A 24,462-nucleotide genomic window follows, 5' to 3' on the forward strand; every position below is an offset into this window, starting at 1 on the left:
TGAGAAAATGTATATTGCTAGATTTAACAAACAACTATTTCGTATGTAACCTTAATATAATAAATATCTGAATAAAAAGGAGAGTGATTTAGAGAAGCTGTTTATCATTTGATAGCATTGACTATATTGGATTAGTGGTGATCAAAACCAACGACAAGGGTCTCCCTTCTTCCCCAATTATCATTCCCAAACACAAACAAATACATCTTCGGGTGCGCATGGAACTCCAACGTGATTCCTAATGGTGCCTATGGAAACCTCAGCAATTGCCATGGTCCTGTTAAGTCACACTTTAACACTCAACTTGTGGGGCTGCCCCCCATAAAGAGGAGCAAGGCATTGAGTTGGAGGGCCTAGCCTTAAGGACATCTATTTTCTATTTTAGATAGTCCTGGAAGCCCATCTTGGCGGTTAAGAAGATAATGATTTATAGTGAACACTTATTTGATGCACTCTATGTTTATGGAAATATGTTTGAACAGTTAATAAAGCAATATTTTCAAATTTTAAAATGGAGTCTGGACCTTCAAAGTGAAACTTGAGTCAAATAAGTCTGAGATCCACCGGTCTACATTGTGATCACCTCATAGTGTCATATCTTCCTCTACCCTCCAGATTAAAGCAATAAGGCAATCATTTTCAAACTGTAGCTCCCCAGCTTTTTGAAAAAATACAATGCTAGAATCTAAACATTAACCAACAGGTGGAAGTTCCAGTTCAAGAACAGCTGGAAAGTCAAAGGATCACCACTCTTTACTTCTTATATTGCGCTATACATATATACATATTGTATATGCCCTACTCCTGTTGTACAGCTCTACTGAGTTACAGTATAAGGTTCATGCTTCCCATTCTCTATAGAAAGAGTCAACTCCTTCATGATCTCATTGGTTTGCAGCTGATGAAGCTTCTAAGATGGTTTTATAAATATTAGAACAGCACCTACATAACTCAAAAGTATTCAGACTGGCTATTCTTAAATAGCATAATAAAAAGGATCTCATGATTAGGCCAGTTCAATTCCCAGGTATGGTTTTCAGATCAAGAGAAGATATCTATGCAGGCCTAGCAAGGGCAAAGCTATAAATATTCCACGTGTACAATGGGTATGCTTAAGCAATAACTGGAACCATTTGAGCACATATGATGTATTTACTCAGAGTTCAATATTGGGGCTTTACTGCCTGGAGACTATTTGATGAAGTTATAAAAAACTGTGGAGCAGAACACTGGCAGGTGGACATTGCATGACTTCTTCTCCCATAATCCTCATACAAAGGGCATGAGATGCTTATGTAGCTGTGAGTTAAATAAGCCTCAGATATCACAAGCGACATTTAGATACCCTTGCTGATAGGATCAGCATTTTATATGAAACCAGAAAAGGAGATACCTATGCTGGCACAATTTTATGGTGTCCCACTGTACAGGGTATGAAATGGGGGAGTTGATTTCACTTCAATACAGTCATGTTTAATCAACCAAACCTGCAAATTCTCCTAAGACATCCTCTGACCCCCTTTTTGGCTTCTTGTAGGGATTATAACCCAACAGGAAGGCTATGGAAGGTGACCAGGAAGTTAAGGATGACAGGGGATGCTTAGGCAAGACGGAAAACCACAGTTAATTACACTTTCATTTAACCATGCATTTACCATTTCACCTTTAAATATTTCCATTAGACAAATCCAAAGGCAAAATATAAAATAAAGGTACAAGGAGAACTCTCATGAGCTATTTGGTGAGGTTCACAAGTTGACCAGTCCTGATCAAAGGCTAAAAGATCAAGGAATATAGGACATATTTCTAATACACCGGGTCTTTCATGCTAGTATAACGTGTCAGTAGGCACCCTCCCCACCCTCCATTGTACAATGTATCCCTCCCTTAGTTCCCTTCATATTATTCACAGGTCGTTATCCTCTTTCAGTGTGCAGAACGATTCTAGGAATAATGGCTGGGGAGAGCCAGGGAGAATAAGTGTTCCTGAAAATATTTCTCCTTAGAGATAGCAGCAAAGCAGACTGAAAAGAGAAGACAGGCAAGAGAAAAGCTCAGTTCTGATAAAAAAAAATAGAGAAAGGGGGGGTAGAGAAAAATATAGAGAGGGGGTAGAGAAATTGTTTTCTGGGCACAGAGCAACTGGCTTTGAAATAACTGAGGTTTCCATATAGGCTTGCCACACAACCGTTATGGGCGCTTTAGTATAAACCCCAGCATCACCCTGTTATCCTCAAAGTGTTAGTGGGTGTTGCAATTTACAGGGTTACAGGTTGAACGTCCCTTTTTATGCCCAAACATGCCACCAACAATAATCAAGGGAATTCTCTATTATTCAGTTGAACTGGAGAAGCCATGCAGATGAGTGGTGAAACATTTTCAAGAAAACTCCATTTGCTTTATATTTATTTCTACAAAATATTGTATATCATGACCTGCATGAATAAAAATCTTCATGGCCACGTGCCCCTGACTGTATTTAGAGAGCCACCAACAAGAATTGCACATGGTATCTTGGACATTGGCAGTACCTGTAACTGTCAGACATGGCACCTGTGAGTGCCAGCAGTTGTTGTAATTAGACATTGTTGCAATGGGAGAGCGCCTTAGACTTGCACCCAAAAAAATTAAACATGACCCCTTGGGGTAGCACTCATAAGTTCCACCAAGTGGAATTCAACATGGTGCCTTGCAGCACCACCTGCCACCAACTGGTATTGGATATGGACCTTTGGGAAAGTACCTATATGTGCCACTACCTAGAATGACATGAGAACTTGGGACATCATTTGTGGGTTCCACCACCAGACATGATGCCCTTTAACGTTGCCTGTAGATGTCACCAATTGGAACTCGACATGGTGGGCACCACCGTTGAGTTGCTTCAATTCATGTGGACAATTTCCAGCATCTTCCCCTGCCCATGAGTTCCATAATCCTTTGTTTGTAGGATATCTCCATGTAATTAGAGGCAGCCAATGAATGTGTAGGTTTAACAGATAGATGTTCCAGTAGATGGGAAAATTGGAGCTAGACGGTAGTGTGAAGTCCTGCTCAAAAGGTTTATTGTCCAGATAATGCCCGGAACAGATTGGAGTCTGTGATAGCTCTCTCGCAGGCTTTATATCATGACAATTTGCATGACCCACAATCTTCCCATTGTACAGCTAGTGCTCATCCATGTGACAGAACGTCACACGTAACCTGTGCCACTTGGGATAGAGATACAGTTCAACAGCATTACAGCTGTGGATCAATGTTTGAGCAGTTGCTCAAACATTGATCCACAGTTCAGTTCAGTAGTTCAGTTTAGTGGCTTAAAAGTTTAAAGGAGAACACTTCCCAGGGAAACACCTTGTGTGACATTAGCCTTAATGTATATCATGTGCTCCTACAAAGCCTGTTTTGGCTACATTCCTGTCCTCGGGCTACTCACAAACCTATTACTGAGCTAAAAATGACTCTATCACTCTCAGAAAAAGGAAACTCGTGAACTCTACTTCCAAACCCCTAGAACAATACCGCATTGGACTCATACAGGGCGCAGAACAAAAGGACATTGTTAGCACTTGATCAACTCAGATAATCCGGCTAAATCTCAAGGACACAAGATCCATGTGTATTAGTCTGAGCCGTCAATGCAAGAGTCGTGTGGAGATCAGCCTGCGGGGATCTCACAGAGAGAGTGAGGCCTTCTGAACTACTACTGAGTAAAGGTCCCCATAGACGCGACGATTCTTCTTGCCGAACGACCGATTTTAGGGAAGCCCGACCAATCCTTCGAAATTATCGTGCGGTTAGTGGTATTCGAACGATCGTACATCTTACGATTTTTCGGCCGACATCTGTCGGGAAATTGATCGGCCAGGTCAAAAAATCTTTGTCGGTCCCAGTGCAATCTCTCTATGTTTGCAGGGCCAAGCAGGCAGCTCCCCTTTGTTTTCCTGGTAAATTGGTCTTTTTAGTTGATGGTAGATTCGTACGATCGTACGATCGTTCTGAGAAGATCGTGGTCTCACGATCAGGATCTGATCTTTTAAAAATCTCAACATCTATGGCCAGCTTAACACGCATACTGACATCCACACTGACGTCCCAGCATTGGCAGGGATTACCCTTCAGGGGAGAAAATCAAATAACAGATTAGCACATTCTCAAATGAAAACTAATAATGTATAATTTAGTTATTTTTAAGCAAGAAGCAGTTGTGTATTTTTAACAGGCTCCTGATGTAAGGCAACGGATGTAAGGTAGACTCCTGATGCAAGGCAGCAGTCCCAAATAATTCTTTTGCACCATGGACCAGTTTCAAGCATTTCAGGCTTACAAAAAAAAGCTGTCCAAACAGTATTTTGGTCCTTGTCATGATCAGTAGAAGTGGGCTTCAAACAGCTGTTGTCATGGTGCTGGGGTGTTGGGGAGCTGGGATTGCAGGTAATTGGGGCCTATTATAGGCTCCATCCGGGACCAGAGGTGGCCAGGTTTAGCACAGCCCATGGTCTGGCGATTAGGTTCCCCTGTTGTAAGTTATGTGTACATTCTAGGATGCCTGTGTATTAGGAGGAGGAGAGAGGTAGGTATCTTGAGCAAGATTGCCATCAGAGGGGTGCTGAAGTCAGGGCCCAATGACAAAGGGAGGCCTATGATGGCAAAGCATAAATTGCAGATGCAAAAAGGGGTGGAGCTTGCGATGGAGTGGGCCAGGTTTGGCGGATCATGGGTGGGGGTTTGGTATAACTGGGGAAAGAGTGGGGCTGACTGTGTGTGAGAGTGCCTATTTTTGTTTTAATAGAGGTCCTATTTTACTTGATGGCAGGTTCTACCACCTAGGGGGTCCATGTGACCAATGGGCTAATAATTGGGAGCTCCTGAGGAGAATGTCCTAGTCCGAGTACTGCTCGGTCCCATGATTTATCATGGCGGCCCTGGTCTCAGGTCTGGGTCTTAGGAGAAGGGGAGGAGGGGATAGGTAAAGGCCCTAATGTCTGTATATTGGTGGGGGAGGGGGAGAAATAGGGCCCTGTATTCAGGGCAGGATTTACATAGCGGGCACCCCTAGGCCCACTGCCGTTTGTCCCCCCTGTCCCCTACCCTTTATTCATGCAAATTTTCATGGAGATTGTATCTCCTGCGAATCCCCAGTGTTTTTGAACCAATGTGGGTGTGGTTAGGCAGCATGCCGCCCCCCTAAAATCCTGCCACCCTAGGCCCGGGCCTAGGTGGCCTTCCCACAAATCCGGGCCTGCCTGTATTAGGAGGGAAGGAGAGGTAGCTGCCCTGATATCTTTGTATTAGCAGGGGGGAGTGATAGGCATATGTATCTGGTGTTTAGTATTAGGAGGAAGAGAGCGCTAGGTGCCCTGAGGTCTATGTATTAGGAGGAGGTAAAAGGTAGGTGCCCTGAGATAAATGCATTAGGAGGAGGGGAGAAGGAGGTGTCTTGATGTATGAGTATAAAGCTGGCCATAGGTGGTGAGATTTTTAAAAGATCAGATTCTGATCGTGAGACCACGATCTTCTCAGAACGATCGTACGAATTTACCATCAACTAAAAAGACCAATTTGCCAGGAAAACAAAGGGGAGCTGCCTGCTTGGCCCTGCAAACATAGATAGATTGCACTGGGACCGACAAAGATTTTTTGACCTGGCCGATCAATTTCCTGACAGATGTCGGCCGAAAAATCGTAAGATGTACGATTGTTCGAATCCCACTAACCACGCGATAATTTCGAAGGATTGGTCGGACTTCCCTAAAATCGGTCGTTCGTCAAGAAGAATCGTCGCGTCTATGGGGAGCTTTAGGAGAAGGCGAGGTCTATGGCTGTGCACTGGAAAAACATGAGACTCCTCGGGGGAAGATTACTAGGATGCAGGAGTAGAAAGGTCTCCCCAGATTCCTGATAAAGGGCAACATAGGGTCCCTAAGAGGAAGACTTAGGCTCCCCCTTCCTGCCACAGTTCAGATGTGAACAAGCACTAGAGAGAGAGAATAGGAAGAAAGATATTCTGATAATGATTTCATGCATAAAGCAGATTATTCAATTAATCTCATTACAAGTTCCAGGCATACAACCCGCACTGATCTTTTCCAGTCCACTTTCACAATTTAATAAATTACTTGCGTTACTGAATACTATTTTATTTTTCCTCTACCCGTTCCTGGAGCCCAGGATTTGGAAAATTAACATATTTTTGCACAGTGGCTTAACCCAAACTCATTGTTGCCATAGAAACAGAGACAGAAAGGGGACTTTTAATGTGCGATACACACGGAGATCCCCCCAGGAAAGGAATCTATCACAAACAGAAAAGACTTGTTCTATCGGCCCTGACACAAGGACAGATTATGGAGCCGCCCGAAACACGTTATGTGAGGAAAGACATAATAATTAGAGTCGAATAATGTCGGGGAGCAGGGCATTAAGTCTAAGAACTGAAGCAAATTAAATGGGCCATGTCACTGGAAAGTGCCCATAATTGAAATCAGACAATGTGTAGAAGTACAGAGCCCGATTACTGCTCATTGTACCGATTCCTCCATTACAGATAACTGATTCTTTCTACACTTCCCAGAATGCTTCACTCTGATGTATAAAGCCTAATAAAGAGGTAACTGGCTTGCAGTTAGTTTGGCAGTCACACTGCCCTCCCAGTTTCACACATTTTCCAGGTCTCCGTCTTTCAGCCACCTTATTGGTGGATAATCATGTTACTTGGCCAATGGCAGAAGGGGCCCTAAAGGTGGCCATACACGTTTGTCGAGGTTGCCAAACGAGTGTATCTTAACCTGATATAACCACAAAAAAAAATACCCTGTGTATGCATGAACCTGGTTCTAGTACAACCTGGACCAAAGTGCTATTCATTGGCTAGGCCAAGGGGTGACCAGGGCCCCCCACAGGAGGGGGGCAAGCTAAACTAACAGTATGAGGCACCTGATTACTGATGGAGGCCCTGTACTTAAAGGGCAAGGAAAGTTAAACTAAAGAAGTAGGCTAGAAATGGTGTACATTATGTTTGGGCTTTTTTACCAGCCAAAGTGTCTCCAAAGATGCCCCAGTAGCTCCCCATCTTCTGCTGATTCACTGCACATGCTCTCTGCTGCTGTCACTTACTAAGCTTAGGGACCCACTCACAATATACTGTACACATAGAATAGAAATGTCACAATATAAGGCTGATTAGTAATTAATACAGATAATACATGGCAGCTGAAACTTTAGGCTGGTGCAATCAGTTCAGTATATAAAATATGGCAGTTTTAGGCCCATTCAGTTTTAGGGTTTAGTTCTCCTTTAAGTACAGTTCTGACTGGCTGGCTGATATTCTTACATAGGGAACAATGGCCCGAATAAACCAGTAGCTATTTAACCGTATTCATCCTGACCCAGATTTGATCCAGTGGCAGCTCAAAGCTAATATTGTGCCTGGCCGAACCAAATCCTAACTTGCATATGCAAATTAGGGGCAGGAAGGGAAATTCTGTAACTTTTTGTCACAAAACAAGGGAGTAAAAAATATTTTTCCTATTTTTTTCCTTTCCGTCCCTAATTTACTTATGCAAATTAGGATTCGGATTCAGTTCTGTATTTGGCTGAATGTTTCACAAAGGATTCGGGGATTCGGCTGAATCCTAAATAGTGGTGCATCGCTAGTACTAAGCACAATTCCTGGAGAACAGTCCTGCTCATTTTAACATAGACTACATCGAAAGATAATATAAAAACTGTATTGTAGCGTAGGTATTGCTCTGTACTAAGCACATTTATGCAGAAACAGCCCAGTACTTTTGCTTATAGCCTGTGCAGAGAAATTCTATACATCTATGTCAGGATTGACAGCATAAATATTCCCCTGTGCTAAGCATATTTATGCAGGAACAACCCCTTATCTGAGCATAAAGTGCTGTGATATTGAATGATTGAGGGGTAAAAACCCATATTTCTCCTGCCCCCTCAATGTTTTAGGAGCATTACAACGACCGTGTATTGTCATGAGCCATTTAATTAAAGTTCACCCCATATGAGAATATTAACTGCTAGAGATGTGACTCCTACACTGCATTTGGACGTGTAAACTGGAGAAACAGGGACATTACTGCAGTAATTATTGCACTAGGAGCAATGATGGCTGCTAATAACCATATCAGTACATTGCATGGTCGGCATGTTAGTGGGCATTTATTGAAAGGAGCCGCCATTCAGTTCCATTTCAGCCCACACAGATGACTGCCAAGAGGAACAATCACTTTGTCACTTAACTGGAAACAGTGACTAAACATGGATTATTTGAACAGCATGGAACACACATGATTTGGTACACAGTCCATGATTGTTGGAGGGATTAGGGCTGGAATAGGCAGCATTTTGCACTCTGGCTCTTCTGGGACCACAACTCTCACTATAAAAGTGACAGTTTATAAATGCTTAGGCTGAAAAAAAGAGAAACATCCATCAATTTAACGCTTTGTTTACAAAAAATCCTACATAGAGAGAACATAATGTACTATTCGCATTAGATGGGAGGTATACCTTTCAGTTAACTTTCAGGGGCAGATTTATCAAAGGTCGAATTTAGAAGTTAAATATACTTCGAAATTCGACCATCGAATGGCTATATTTCGACTTCGAATATCGAAAGTTGAAGGTTTTTTTTACCGAATTTGACCGCTTTGCGGTCGAGGGAAAATCGGTCGATCGAACGATTCGAACGATTTCAGCGATCGAACAAACGATTTTACTTCAACTACAAAAAAATTAGAAAAAAGAATTAGAAGGTCCCCATAGGCTAACATAGCACTTCTGCAAGGTTTAATTTGGCGAACTATTGAAGTCAAAGTTTTTTCAGAGAGAGGATTATCGAAAGGTCAAATATTCAAACGATTTTACTTCGAGTCGAAGTCAAAGCCTTAGTAGCCTATTCGATGGTCGAAGTACCCAAAAATTTACTTTGAAATTCTAACTTTTTGAACTTCGAAAATTCACTCGAATCCACTTCGACCCTTGATAAATCTGCCCCTTAGTATGCTATAGAATGACCAATTCTTAGCAACTTTTTATTTTGTCTTCATTTTTTATTTTGTATAGTTTTTTAATTACTGTATTTGCCTTCTTCCTCTGACTGAAAAAAAAAACTATTGTTATAGTTACTTTTTATTACTAATCTTTCTATTCCTATTCACAAGGCTCTCATTGAAACCACTGCTTGGTTTTTAGGGGTGATTTAGACCATAGCAACCAGATAGGCAGGGCCGCCATCAGGGGGGGACAGGGGGGACAAGCGTACCGGGCCCGGGCATGAAGGGGGGCCCGGCAGCGCTGCATTTTTTTGAAGATCCGGGCCCCCCTTACGAGCGCCCGAGCCGTACGTCTTGCCTCTTCAGTGCCGAATGCGGAAGTGCCGAAAAGCCGAAGCCGATGCGACGAAAAGACCCGAAGTCACGGAAAAAGCCGAAGTCACGAAGCGCCGAAAAGACCCGAAGTCACGATAACAGCCGAAGCCGAAGTCCTGAAGCAGCGCAAAGACCCGAAGTCACGAAAACAGCCGAAGCCGAAGTCCTGAAGCGGTGAAAAGACCCGAAGTCACGAAAGGAGGCGAAGTTGAAGTACTGAAGCCATGAGTTCAATTCTACTGAACACCAGTTTGTGGTTTTTTTTTTTTAATCCCCTGGCCACCAATGTATTATTTTAATATTCTATAGGCCCCTGCCACCAATCTTTTTTTTAAAACTTTTGTTTTTGGGGCCCCAATTTTATTTTTAACTCGTAAGGGGCCCCTTGCCACCATTGTTTTTTTTGGGGTTTTTTTTTTTAAAAAAAAAATTAATTTTCTTTTTGGTGGCCCCAAATTTTTTTAACTTGTAAGGGGGCCCCTGCCACCAGTTTTTTTTTTTTTTTCAAAAAAAAATTATTTTTTTTTTAAATTTTTTTGGGGCCCCAATTTGTTTTTAACTTGTAAGGGGGCCCCTGCCACCATTTTTTTTTTTTTCAAAAAAATTTTTTTTTCTCCAAATTTTTTTTTGGGGCCCCAATTTGTTTTTAACTTATAAGGGGGCCCCTGCCGCCAATGTTTTTTTTTTTTTTCAAAAAAAAATTAATTTTTTTCAAATTTTTTTTTGGGGCCCCAATTTGTTTTTAACTTATAAGGGGGCCCCTGCCGCCAATGTTTTTTTTTTTTTTCAAAAAAAAATTAATTATTTTTCAAATTTTTTTTTGGGGCCCCAATTTGTTTTTAACTTAGAAGGGGGCCCCTGCCACCAATGTTTGTTTATTTTTTAGTTTTTTTTACATTTTTTTTTGTTGGGGCCCCAATTTTTTTTATAAGGGGGCCCTGACCATCAATAGCTTTTTACAACTTGTGTGGGGGGGGGGTTACTTTTTTAGCGCTGATGTCTGTGTGGTCTTTTAACTGCGATGTGGGCGGGATATGGGGCGGAGCTTGGTCGTCAGTGTGGGCGGGGCCCCGTGATTTCTAATGGCGGCCCTGCAGATAGGTACTGAAATTTCAAACTGGAGAGAGTTGAACAAGAAGCAAAATTAATAAGAAACCACAAATAAAAACAGAAGACCAATTGCAGTTGTCTCAGAATATCGCTCTCTAGAACAGTGATCCCTAACCAGTAGCTCGTGAGTAACATGTTGCCCACCAACCCCTTGGATGTTGCTCTCAGTGGCCTCAAATCAGGTGCTTATTTTAAAATTCCAGGCTGGGAAGCAATTTTTAAAAAACCAGGTATTCTGACAACTAGAACCTTCTGTCGGTTGCTAGATCACATAGGGGCTACTGAATAGCCAATCACAGCCCTTATTTGGCACCCTTGGGGACTTTTACATGCTTCTGTTGCTCCCCAACACTTTTTACATTTGAACGTGGCTCACAATTAAAAAAAAGGTTGGGGATCACTGCTCTATAATATACCAAAAGCCCATATAAGCAGTTTTTGAGAGTGTTTGTGTGCAACCAATATTTGGCTGAAAAATCAGTGAGATTTGGGTTTTAAAAAAAAAAACAAACAAAGTAAAATGCTGTAATATCCCTTCATCTCTTGCTGGGTTTGATACACACCACATGCTCACAGCCGTCGCACAGTTCTCTGTTTACTGAGACTAATAACACATGGTGTTGGCTTGTTAAGTAAAAGTGCACTGCTGTCTCCCCCAGTCCCCTGAAACCAAAGCCATCAATTTCCAGCGCTGACCTTAACCAATGAAAAATCGCTTCATGCAAATGACTAATACAGACGAGTCTGCTTTATTTCTAATGACTCGCTAAAGATTTTTCTCTCCAACGATTCAACTCACTGCATAGGGAATAAACAGCAAATATAATGAGGCTGCCAGAGACAAACTGTTTTATGCCAGAAAAATAACCGTACTGAAAAAATGGTGCAAGTCTGAAAATATTCGAAATATCCCCAACTTCGATTATTAATAAAACATATATTATTGTGCCAGCTTGCACCCATAAAAGCAAGGCTACCACTGCTTGGCTCTGATCTGGGCCCCTTAATGCTAAAGGTATATAGTTGGCAAGGTTCTGTGATGGAAATAACAAAGAGCTGGTGAAACTGCCCAATGCCACTGGGATATCACCTGGTACACAGACAGACCATTCTAATCCAACAACTAGGCCTATTGCAACCTTAAGGTTTTTAATTGTAGCGTACCTCTCAACATTTTGAAAATCGAAAGAGGGACAAAAAAGATTTGCCGCGGTGACATTTTTGACCACGCCCATTGTCTTAAATTGTTACAATTGTTTATTTGTTTATCTTAAATTGTTACAATTGTTTCTTTGCTTATTTTAAATTGTTAAAAAAGTATCTAAGTATCTTTTAAGTTAGAAACTTTGTATCTTTTTCTGGCTGTTAAGCGCAGGAGATCAATGAGAAAGTCGGGACATTTCAGTAACAATCCGGGACTGTGTGTTGAGCTGTCAAAATCGGGACTGTCCCGTGAAAACCAGTTGGGAGGTATGTTGTGGTCACATGAGGTGGCATTTATGTGTATTCCTCCATACAGGAACAACCATTAACTGACCCCATTCTTATTCATGGGGAAGGTACCCATGGGAGCGCACTGAAATGGCAATGACAGATAAAACACTGAATGTTGTAAGTTATTTGCATTTTAGCAGGTTCCTGTCAGTACAGTCCCCAAAGAGAAGAAAGTGGTTTCTTTGTGCACTTCCACGTGGTCAAACGCACATAAAAATCTACGACATGCCAACGCAATTAGAAACCTGAGAGTAATGTCAGTTCAAGGTCATTATACTCTACACTGTCATCCATTATGTGCTGTATACACTGGCGTAACTGAAGAGGAATCAGACCCCGCAGTCATGGGTGGGCCCGGGAAAAGGGGGACCCGGGGACTGTATGGTCTGTTTCCTCTTACAGTGTTAAAATCCCCCTCCCTGCTGCTTTCTTTTTCTTTAAATTGACGCACTTGCGCCTCAGTGAGTGCACGAGGGGGGGGTAGGGGTGTGCATAGGAGTCAGAATATTTTTCTGGCAGGGAGGCCCGGCACGGTGTTGTTACGCCCCTGGCTATATATATATATATATATATTTAAAACTATGATAATAAGAGATCTGTGCAGCCACAACTGTCCCTTTGAACGCAGTGGCGTAACTATAGAGAAGACCTCACAGTCTGGGTGGGGAGTGGGCAGGTCCAGGTGGAAAGTAGGCGGGAGTATGGGGATCAGAGTGCGCTGACGATTTGCAAGGGGGCCCTCACACTCTAGTTATGCCACTGTTTGAACGTGTGTATTACATCATAGGCAACAATAGGTTTAATGCAAAAAAATAGATAAGACAAAAAAATAGATAAAAAAAGATATATTTCTGCTGTGGACATTTAATCATGAAAAGCAATATACCTTTAAAAAAGTTCATTTTATCGATCCCTTGGTGCAATCCTTGTACAGGTATGGGATCCATTATCCAGAAACCCGTTATCCAGAAAGCTGGAAATTATGGAAAGGCTGTCTCCCATAGACTCTATTTTATCCTAATAATCCACATTTTTACAAATGATTTTCTTTTTGCTCTGCAATAATAAAACAGTAGTTTGTACTTGATCCCAACTAAAATAAAATGAATCCTTATTGGAAGCAAAACCAGCCTATTGGGTTTATTTAATGTTTAAATGATTTTCTAGTAGACTTTAGGTATGAAGATTAAAATTACAGAAAAATACATTATCTGGAAACCCCCAGGTCCACAGCATTCTGGATAACAGGTTCCATACTTATATGTGTTTTGGACACTCAGGACGCCCTGGTGTAATCTTACTAAACTCTTTATAGACATATTTTTACACATTGCCTGTTACCAAAATGAAGCCATTAATAGCATCTGGGAAACAAGATAAACAAAGGCAGCAAGATGACGGGCCACCCACTGTATTGTTTTCACCCTAACTAACAGAAAATGATTAAATATTTGGGAAACTTGGTAGACCACTGGGGTGACTATTTATAAATCTAGAGCACAGTCACATGCTCAAGGCTGAAAATCCTGTCAGACACTTCTTGTGGGAAGTCATGGCCGACAGGAAGTGTATCTCCCTCTTATTTCCTGTGTGATCCCATTGTGAATATGACAGAACATGGTATGCGCTTCTGTAAAGTTGTCACTTCGCCAATTTATTTAAATTCCCAGCAACCATGGACAAGTAAAAATGGACTGTGCCTAGGGTTGCCAGCTGTTCGGTTTTGACCGAACAGTTCAGTTTTTCTAAGGCCTGTTCGGGTCTCAACTTGGTGTTTGGTTTTCAGCCTTGTGAAACCTGAACAATAATCTGGCCAATAAATGAAAATCAATTAAATACTAAGATACTCACCTTGACATGGCTTCAGGGCCGGGCCATGCTGGCCGGACGCCCCAGGAAACCCAGCCAGTCGTGACGCCCCCTCCGCCGCACATATAGGAATCGTGCACATGCGCACTGACCGCACGTATAGGAAGCGCACGTGCATGCACACTGACCGCATGCATACAAAGCACATGCGCGCTGACCGCACACATAGGAAGCAAATGCGCACTGACCACACGCATAGGAAGCGAATGCGCACTGACCGCACGTATAGGAAGCACACGTGCATGCGCACTGACCAGCTGCGCCAACCTCTCCAGGTACACTCTCCCCTCATGTACGCTCGCATGCGCACAAACAGTGCATGGACTGAGCATCACTCACTCAGCCGGACTAGGGGTAGGTAGCAGTGAAAGGTACGTGCCTGGCGCCCCTCAAGCTTTGCACCCTAGGCACGTGCCTACTCTGCCTACCCCTAGTTCCGGCCCTGCATGGCTTAGTTATTATCAAGTCCAGTTAATTTCTTGTTATTACAGAAAAACATAAGCAAATCAATTAAAAATAAGAAATAGCTTTTCTAAATTAGCATTTCTGTATTTCAACGTTTTCTGGATAACTGATTTCTGTATAATAGATCCCATACATGTAGTTAGGATTGGTCTCACTCAATGGGCAGAATAGATAGAGGTAGGGTTTCCAGCCATGTGGGTTTCAACTGGACATCTCAGTTTGCGAAGGACTGTCCTTTCAAAACTTTATGTCCCATTGAAAACATTGCGAGAACTGGACAGAAATCCAGCCAGTTGCATATAAGTGATGTAATAACCCTGACCCAGCATCATAGCTCCACGACATCATTGTGCCTACCTCTGATGTCATCATGCCCACCCCAATGCTATCTGTCCCATCCCCTTTGTTCGGGTTTAGCCACAGGCAAAATTGGCAACCCTAACTGTGCCTCTTTGGGACCACAGGGATCTCAAAACAAGAATTCCCTGTCAATCTCAGGAGGTGTAAATGTGATAAATGCTACACAGCGGTATGGCTCTGAGGTGCTAATAACAACTGCCTGGGAACGGCCTTACAGCTTGTGCCTGAAAATCCTGTCAGCCATCACTTGTCAGTTCATATGATGACAGGATCACTACCTGTTTGATCCAATCAGTCACAACACTCAAATGATATTATAACAAGTATAGTTGTAACCGCATCATTTTAAACCAGACCAAACACGTATTAAATCCACCTGCTGCATGGATAATAAATAATAGTTCAGGTTGTCCTGAAGCATGAATTTAGCGTATATCGAAAGACAAATGTTTTGTAAGGCTACACATTTATTTTTAGTGCTACTTTTTATTACTCACCTTTCTATTCAGGGCCCCTCCTATTTATATTTCAATGCATGACTGCTAGGGTAATGTAGACCCTAGCAACCAGATTCCTGAAAATGCAAACTGGAGAGCTGCTGAATAAAAAGCTAAATAACTCAGAAAAACACAGATAATAAAACATGAAAACCAATTGCAAATTATCTCTGCTTAGTACTCTCTACATCATACTAAATGGTCATTTAATAGTGAACAACCCCTTTAAAATATCTATAAGAACCACATTCTGCAGCTGCTGTAAAATGGATTCATCGCATCTAGAGTTGTATGCATATTTTATACATGTTTCAAGGTGGCAGAAATCCTTTGGAAACCATTCTCCTATACAGCCAACTTCTTATCAGTGTGCCTTCATTTGATGTGACAACTCTCCTCCCTAAAAAGGGGCAATAGGCAAGTATGATTTATGTATTTTACGCCTAGTAGATTTCATTTTCTCCATTTTTCCTGCAACTAAAAATTCTCTGGCAGTTCAAACTATGTTGGCTTAGGCAAGTGCAAGAAGGCGGAAGTGATTGAAAAAAATGCATGAATAAGCACTGATAATCTACTGCTACCGTCCACCAAGGGAAAAATATCAGACAGCAGTAAACTCAGATAAGCACCATGAAGGTCTATAATGTGTATTAGTTTATGGCCAAATTGCACAACTCTCAGATTAGTGATCAGTTTGCTTGGCCTTTGTGTTAAATAAGTGGTTTGTAAAACAGGCAAATAGAATGAACAGAATTATTTGAGGACCCCTTCCTTCAACAAACCTATAGGGGTTTTCAAACAGTCACACTGGGCACATGATTGGGGGAAGTCACAAAGCCACATTAACAAATTCACATTGATCAATCAGAATTTTGTTGCATTTTACTTTGGGCAGTTGACCTTTAACAGTTAGTTGCTGATTGGTTTGCTAATCAGTGCGTAAAGTCACTTCAGTTTTGCAAACTTCCTTTAAAATTTGCCAGTGTACAGTATATTTTAGGTCCCGGTGCTGCTCAACTGTTTCCATATAGAGGGCCAATTATTCCCTATATATCCAGGGCAGGCCATAACTACAAATGAAGCGGACCCTGCGGCTGTAGGGGGGCCCAATAGGTATAGGGGCCCCATGAGGCCCTAATTTGTAAATTTTCAACCAACCACACTGGACACATGATTGGAGGAAGTCACAAAGCCACATTCACAAATTCACATTGATCAATCAGAATTTTTACATTCAGCAGTTGACCTTTAAGGGCGTTTGAAGCTGCGATCCCCTGCGTTCCGGTTGGATGCATTCAGCTGCAGGGGAGCGCAGGAGTAGACAAGCTGAATTATTTTCAATGGGGCTGTACTCACACAGGAGCATGTAATACAATAGCTTTTTATGGTTGGGCTCCTAAAATCCTGCCACCCTAGGCCCGAGCCTTGGTGGTCTTTCCAAAAATCCAGGCCTGCTCCTCACTAGAACCTGCAATACATAATACACTGTTGTCAAACTGCATCTCACATCATCCCCTGATTGCCAAAGACAACATCTGGAGAACCACATATTGACGATTCGTCTTAAATAAAAAATCTGAATAATGAACAAATGTTCTATTTATATGCTCTAGCACACTCTCACACAGTAGCAAAATATCCAGACAAAAACAGCACAGAAATTCCTCCTTGTCTGGTCTTATTTACAGCGCTCTCCAGTGAGGCAATTATAATATATGTAGTGACAACTCTCCCATACTTGTGCAACCAGTGCACCGTAACACAATCGAGAGTGGGGAGGGAGCATTATTATAACTGATGGACAGGCAAAATGTACGGTTAGTTCTTTTTTATACACTTTCAGAATGAAAAAAGAAACTACAGAAAATAGTGCCAGCAACAAAAGTAATTAAAGAGTAGCAAAAACACCCAGCCAGCAGACACTTCTATGGTCGATATGAGTTGTCCAGACAATTATGCTCACTTAATTGCAAAACAAACAAGTGCCGAGCAAATAAACATTTAAAATCGAATCATAAATCACATTTTTCTTAGTCCATGTTTTGGAGCACTGAAATACCCATGGTCAAAAAAATATCTCAGACCAGACATTTTTGGAAAATTAGACATTTTTACTACACAAAATTACAATCTGATGACAGTGTCCCTTTAAGGCATTTTTCCATTGGCCTTCAGGGAGAGCTCTTGTGCGTTTTTACATTCTTGACATTATGTTAGTGCCTGAGTGTATGTATGAGTAGTGGAGAGAGGTACCCCCTCTTGTAAATTATAAGGATATTACAAGTTACCAAGGAGTTCCATGACCATTATACAGGTCATGAAACTCCAACTCTGAGGTTACTTCTAATATCCTCGTATTTTGCAACAGGGGGTACTTTATTTATTATAATACACATGTTTCAGGGTGTCATGTAACAGAAATGACATCACTGCTCACCGTTTATAATTGATGACATCAGTACTCACCATTTATAAGGACACAATTTACAAGATATACATGGCTTTTGTGTAATATATAGTGAATAAAGTACCTCTTGTAAATTATAAGGATATTATAAGTTACCGAGGAGTTTCATGACCATATAAAAACACGAGTCATGTGACAGAAATGACATCAGGACTCACCGTTTATAACTGATGACATCAGAACTCACTGTTTATGTGGATATAATTGACAAGATATTCATGGCTTTTGTGTAATATATATATATATATATATATATATATATATATATATATATACTAAATAAGTTAGCCCCAGCACTCTCAATATATAACCCCCTGAAAAAATATTCTTGCACAACTGAACTGTAACTTTCTTAAAAAAAGACACTTTTAGTTACCGTACAAAGTTTGTACAAAGCATGCATAAGCTAACGCACCCTGTCAAGGCAGTGTCATTGCGTCAGTCCTATCCTAAGTGAAAAAAAGAGTGTTACCTTTGGGGGGAGACAGACCATACCTGGTTTTCTCTTTATTTAGCATGATCTCTTTGGGAGAGCAGGGTTTGGGAGAGCGAGCATTTAAGGAGTGAGCCATCTCCCCAAAATATAAAGTTATTTAAAACGAAACAAGCTGAAATGCCGCTCCTCACCTTTCTTATTGGGTGCACGTACATATGTAAATTAAGCCTTGCCCACGTGCACCCAATAAGAAAGGTGAGGAGCGGCATTTCAGCTTGTTTCGTTTTAAAAAAAAAAATATATATATATAGATATATAGATATATAGATAGATATATAGATAGATAGTTAGATATATTTTCTTACAGCTTCATACCCTGGGGGCAGCCATTTAAGCACAGGATACACAGTAGATAACAGATATGCTGTGTAGAATCCCATTGTATACTACAGAGCTTATCTGTTATCTGCCGTGTATCCAGTACCTTTCCTCCTTTTTCAGCTTTGAATGGCTGCCCCCATGCCTATACAGCAGCTTCTTTATATAAAAACGACAGTTGTGTTTATGAAGCCAACGCACCAATTTTACCAATGCAGGGCAACAGTATATTATATTTGAATTACTATTTTGGTGTTACTGTTCCTTTAAGGAAGATTATTACAGGGATACAAGACACTCAGCGCCGGATTCCACTTTTGGGCGCCCCTAGGCCGCGCGGTCCGACCAGGCGGCCGCGCGGTCCTAGCGCCTGCCTTCCCAGCGCGCCGGCGAAAAAACGCCGGCGCAGCTGGTGCATTTGAACGGCGGCTGGGCGGCATGCCGCCCCTATTTCTTTGCCGCCCTAGGCCCGGGCCTATGCGGCCTTGCCGCAAATCCGGGCCTGAAGACACTGCAATTAAGGTGGAGTTTTAAAGCTGAGTCTGGGGAGGGGGCCACAATCCCCCTTTTTCTTTTACTACTCATGTTGCAGCTGAACAAATTGTTTAAAAAAAAAAAAGAAAACCCCGGATGATCAAGGAGGCAGCCAAAGGAACCCTGTTCTATATATATTTAGCTCCTGATTCCAAACATGATCTTTGTCTCTCTGACAACATCCTCCTAATTTATTAACTCTCGGGGTTGCTGATATTTTTCTGGGGGGGGGGGCAAACCAAATTCAGCTTACAAGAGGCACTAGCGCCTGCCCTGATGAAATGCTCTGCACACTGTGCTGAATAGTTTGCTCCAGGGGAGACCTTAAATGGCTCACGCAGCCAATCATGAAAAGCGTCTAAAGGGTGTGAAGTGACCCATCACAAAGTCATCTCCTGCTGGTCACCTCAGCTGTCAGTGATGGCGGCCTTGTGTGCAGATGCTATGGGAGAAGGATACAGGTAGTGTGTTATACTAGGCCCATTTCATTTTACAGGGATGCTATTCCATGGTTGCCTTTGAGTTAACTTTCAGTATCATATAGAGAGGGATATTCTGAGACAATGTGCAATTGGTTTTCATTTTTTATTATTTGTGGTTTTTGAGTTATTTAGCTTTTTATTGAGCAGCTCTCCAATTTGCAATTTCAGCAATCTGGTTGCTAGGGTCCAAATTACCCTAGCAACCCTGCATTGATGTTGGAATATGAATAGGAGGAGGCCTGAATAGAAAGATGAGTAATAAAAAGTAATAATAACATTACATTTGTAGTAGTGATGTGCGGGTTCCGGCTGACCTCTCCCCCCAATTTCCACGACCTTACAAATGCCGGCTTCGAACTTTTAAAGGTGCGGCGCCCCTTTTGTGATGTCATTGGCGGGGCGAGTCTATAAAAGGAACCCGGTAGTCGGGCTTGGGCGGGTGCAGGTGGGTGGCTGGCGGGTGCAGGTCAGGAAAATCCCGGCCCGCACATCGCTAATTTGTAGCATTACAGAGCATTTGCTTTTTAGATGTCAGTGAAAGCTGGAAAGAGTCAGAAGAAAAAGGCAAATTAAAAAAAAATATTTAACAAAAATGAACAATGAAGACCAATTGTAAAGTTGCTTAGAATTAGCCATTCATTAACATACTAAAAGTTGACTTAAAGGTGAACCACCCGTTTAGTTATAGAGCAGGTGAAACGATGGGATGCTGGGAGTTGTAGTACAGACACAACTGGAGGGTAAAAAGTCGCTACAGTTCACTGGACAGAACCAAATAGGATTGTCACTACAGGGGGGCAGGAGGTTGCGACCTTACCAGGATGGTGGGGGGGTGTGTAAGGGGGCTCCATGAACATATATGTGTGAATATGAATAGAAGGAAAATAAATGATGCGTTAAGGCCCTTATACACAAGAGTTGATGAATATGAGTGGACAGAAGTGGGGGTGTGAATAAGAAACTGATGGTGTAAGAGTGTGGGAAAGACGGGGAGGAAGCAGTGGTGTATTAATATTATTATTAATGGCATTATTTTTCCAGCCCCCAAAATGTCTAGAGGTTGAACTTTTTTACCAATATTGATTGGAATTGTATATGAATTAGAGTTTCCTGGGGCCCCTATACCTCCTGGGTCCCCCTGCAGCCGCAGGGTCTGCTTCTTCTGTAGTTGCGCCCCTGGGAGGAAGGACCAAACCAAAGCTCTACAGGGCTGGGGGTGCTGCTGTATATTGCTTTTTTTTTTTTACATAGATATACAGAGAGATACACAGGGATCATCATGCTTTTCCTCTCAGTTCATGAGGTAAAACAACAACAACACTGCCAGAAAAGCATCATGACTGGAATTTCTGAAACCCAGAGACCAAACCTGAACAAGACAAGTGGGAGCAGGAAAGGCAGATATAGAGATGCTGTAAAACTATGTCCTGCCATTAAGCCTCTGAGCTGAGAAACAGCAGTAGAATCCAGCAGAAGATACAGAACTATAAACAACATGGGGACCCCACGCTTCCATCATGTCCCCTCCCAGTCGTGCAGGCTGCAGCAATCACAGGCCTCCACAGGACGCCCCTCACCCACCAGAATGCCTGTCCCACTAATGCAGATGAGCTTTCCCCCTCACGCTCCTTTCTCCAGGCACCAGCTGAGCCTGACAGATCCTTAATTCCATTAACACTCTCTCAATGGGATTCACTGCGACACAAGCCCCAAACTTCTGCTTCTGGGTCATGAGGTGGCCACGTGCCCATGGATGCTGGGAGTTATCGTTCAGCAAAAGCCAGAGAGCTGCAAACAGGACAGTGGGACGTACCTGCATGAACAGGCCAGCAAAGCTTATCCTATATATATACTTAAGGGAGGAACTCCACAGGCGATTTCGGCACGATCCGATACGCTGCGCAAAAAAAAAACGGCGTCACGTCAGACGCAACTGAAATATGGTAAGAGATGGAAATGTCGGATGGTGTCACATCGTTGGATCAAAGCTGCAACACCATCCGACAATGCTATTACTTAATTTATTTCTGTCGCACCCGACTTGACGCCTGCGTTTTCGCACCAAAATCGCCAGTGAAGTTCCTCCCATAAGGGCAGAGACACACGCTCAGATGGGAATCGGTGTGCTTCGTTTTCTGAAGTCGCCCAAAATTGCCTCACGAGGAAACTACGGCCGTTTCGGGGAGATTAGCCCTGAAGAAGAGTCGATTTATTGCCAGGCGACTAAATCTCCCCGAATCTGAGTGTGTGTCTCTACCCTAAGGGGTGGTCCACCTTTCAGTTAACGTTCAGTATGTTACAGAACAGCCAATGCTAAGCAACTTTTCAATTAGGCTTCATTATTTATTGGTTATAGTTTTTTTTAATGCTTTGCCTTTTTCTTCTGATTATTTCCTGCTTTCAAATGGGAGGGTCACTGACCCCATCAAAAAACAAGGGCTCTTACACACGGGTGGTTTTACCTGCGCTCCTCTGCGTTGTGATTTCTTCCGTTCAGCAGCAGGGGAGCGCAGGAGTTGACGCACGCCATTACTGTCAAGGGGGCTGTACTCACACAGATGCATGTATGCGCCGAACGCAGGTGAAATGCAACATGCTGCGTCCCAACCTTCGTTCTGCATTAAATTCGTCTGTCCGAGTACAGCCCCCTTGACAATAATTGACTGCGTCTACTCCTGCGCTGCCCTGCGGCTGAACGGAAGAAAGCGCAACGCAAGGGAGCGCAGGTAAAACCGCCCGTATGTAAGAGCCCTTAAGCTCCAGATTTATTGTTATTGCTATTACTCATGTTTATTTTCCAGCCTCTCCTATTCATATTCCAGTCAGTTATTTAAACCTGTGCATGGTTGCTAGGGGAATCTGGACCACAGCAACCGGACGGTGGAAATAGCCATCTGAAGAGCTGCTGAATAAAAAGCTAAATAACTCAACAACCACAAATAATAAAAAAAGAAAACCAAATGCAAATTGTCTCAGAATATCACTCTCTATATCATACTAAATGTTAGTTTAAAGGTGAACAACCTCTTTAATATCAGTGGCGGAAAAGGTTATTTACAGTAGAACCCCCCATTTTACATCCCCTGATTTTAAGTTTTCCCTCATTTTACATTCTTGTTTTGTGGTCCCACTTATATATTATACATAATACATTTCCCTCATGTGACGTTTTCCTGGTTTTTGCACCATTTTTTTCTGGTCCCCTGAAAAAACATAAAATGGGGGTTCGGCTGTATCTCATTACAATGCATGTGCAGAACTGATCTACATGTCTATACATCAGTCAATCATGTAATGACATGGCAATGAAATATACAATATCTCTTAGTTCCCCTTTATACATAGGCTTAACCCTTTCACTGCAGGGAAATGATGCTCCCTCCGCATATTCTTCCAAGAATTTCTCTGCCATGATTTATATCCTCAGCCTGTTATCCCCCTACCCCAACAAAAATGAGGTGCATCCACCAAGGGCAGCACTCGGGTTTTTTCCCCCCTCATCTACCCTGCAGAGTAAGGGCATTGGAATTAAAGGCATATTGCATATATTTTGCTCCTGGCACCACATGATACATAACCCTGATAATTTCTTGGTGTCAGCGGAAGATGAGGTGGGGGGGTTGAATCAAAGCTCCCAGCATCCGCCAATAGCCATTCATGAGGGATGCTGGGAGTTGTAGTTCATGTTCAAGTTGAGGTTGGGCAATCCTTGTATAGGGCTAATTAATTCTTTGCTCATTTAATCCCCTGCAAGTTGTTGAGCCAATTAAATGGATGATGTGTGTGTTACTCACTGGCTTTGCCTGCCTTGGGTCTCTGCAGCAGCTTCTGTACCATCCCCAGGTCCTCGCTCTTCACAGCCTGGAGCAGCTCCTGGTCCTTCCCCATCTTCTTCCTTCCACTGGGGGGTCAGATGGGGCTAAAGCTGGGGGGGGGGGGCAGATCCTGCTCAGATCGGTCCTTAGAGCATCGTTTTTGGCAGAAGGTGAAGTGGAGGAGGGGGGTGAGGGGTGAGGAGATCAGACTCCCGGCAGGGGTGGGAGATGAGGGAGAGTGTCAGATGTGTCGGGGTTCAGTAGAGACACCCCCAGCCGGGAGGAGCCACACTACCAGCGAGTGAGCAGAAATCACCATCCTGAATACGGGGGATTCGCGGTTCGTCAGTTTCGCCCGACAGGATTGTCCTACCGCTCGCGCTGTGGTCAGGCTGCTCCGCCGGGATATGAGACGCGCAGGGTCAGCCCAGAATACCGGTCCCGGTGCAGGACAGACTCTCCCGCTAAAGGATGCTGAGCCCCGGGTGCAGCCTGTGTGTGACCCGCCCCTCTCCTGATCCCTCCCCCTCCCTCTCTCTCTTCTATTGGCTGAACTCGGGCTCAGCTGCATCCAGAGGCGGGTCCGCCGAGCAGCAAAACCTGCAATTTCCAGCGGCGCAACTGCACCTACTGCACCCATCTACCTACTTACTGCACCCATCTACCTTCCTACTTACTGCACCCATCTACCTTCCTACTTACTGCACCCATCTACCTACCTACTTACTGCACCCATCTACCTTCCTACTTACTGCACCCATCTACCTTCCTACTTACTGCACCCATCTACCTACCTACTTACTGCACCCATCTACCTTCCTACTTACTGCACCCATCTACCTTCCTACTTACTGCACCCATCTACCTACCTACTTACTGCACCCATCTACCTACCTACTTACTGCACCCATCTACCTTCCTACTTACTGCACCCATCTACCTACCTACTTACTGCACCCATCTACCTTCCTACTTACTGCACCCATCTACCTTCCTACTTACTGCACCCATCTACCTACTTACTGCACCCATCTACCTTCCTACTTACTGCACCCATCTACCTACTTACTGCACCCATGTACCTTCCTACTGCACCCATCTACCTTCCTACTTACTGCACCCATCTACCTACCTACTTACTGCACCCATCTACCTTCCTACTT

The 24,462-nt window shown here is 42.9% G+C and overlaps 1 protein-coding gene across 3 annotated transcripts in view; it reads right to left on the bottom strand.

Annotated features, from left to right (window-relative positions):
- Positions 1-23,827, bottom strand: part of caskin1.S (CASK interacting protein 1 S homeolog) — a 164,772-nt gene extending 140,945 nt beyond the window's left edge. For 2 of the 3 annotated variants that reach the window (XM_041578007.1, XM_041578006.1), the window contains exon 1: positions 23,279-23,827. In XM_041578007.1, coding sequence (XP_041433941.1) covers positions 23,279-23,372 — 94 coding nt within the window. In that variant the 5' untranslated portion in view covers positions 23,373-23,827. The remainder of the gene's footprint in view (positions 1-23,278) is intronic. The other variant, XM_041578008.1, reaches the window with a different exon arrangement.
- Between the last annotated feature and the right edge of the window lie 635 nt (positions 23,828-24,462).

The sequence above is a fragment of the Xenopus laevis genome, chromosome 9_10S, assembly GCF_017654675.1.
Source record: "Xenopus laevis strain J_2021 chromosome 9_10S, Xenopus_laevis_v10.1, whole genome shotgun sequence".
Classification (NCBI taxonomy): Eukaryota; Metazoa; Chordata; class Amphibia; order Anura; family Pipidae; genus Xenopus; species Xenopus laevis.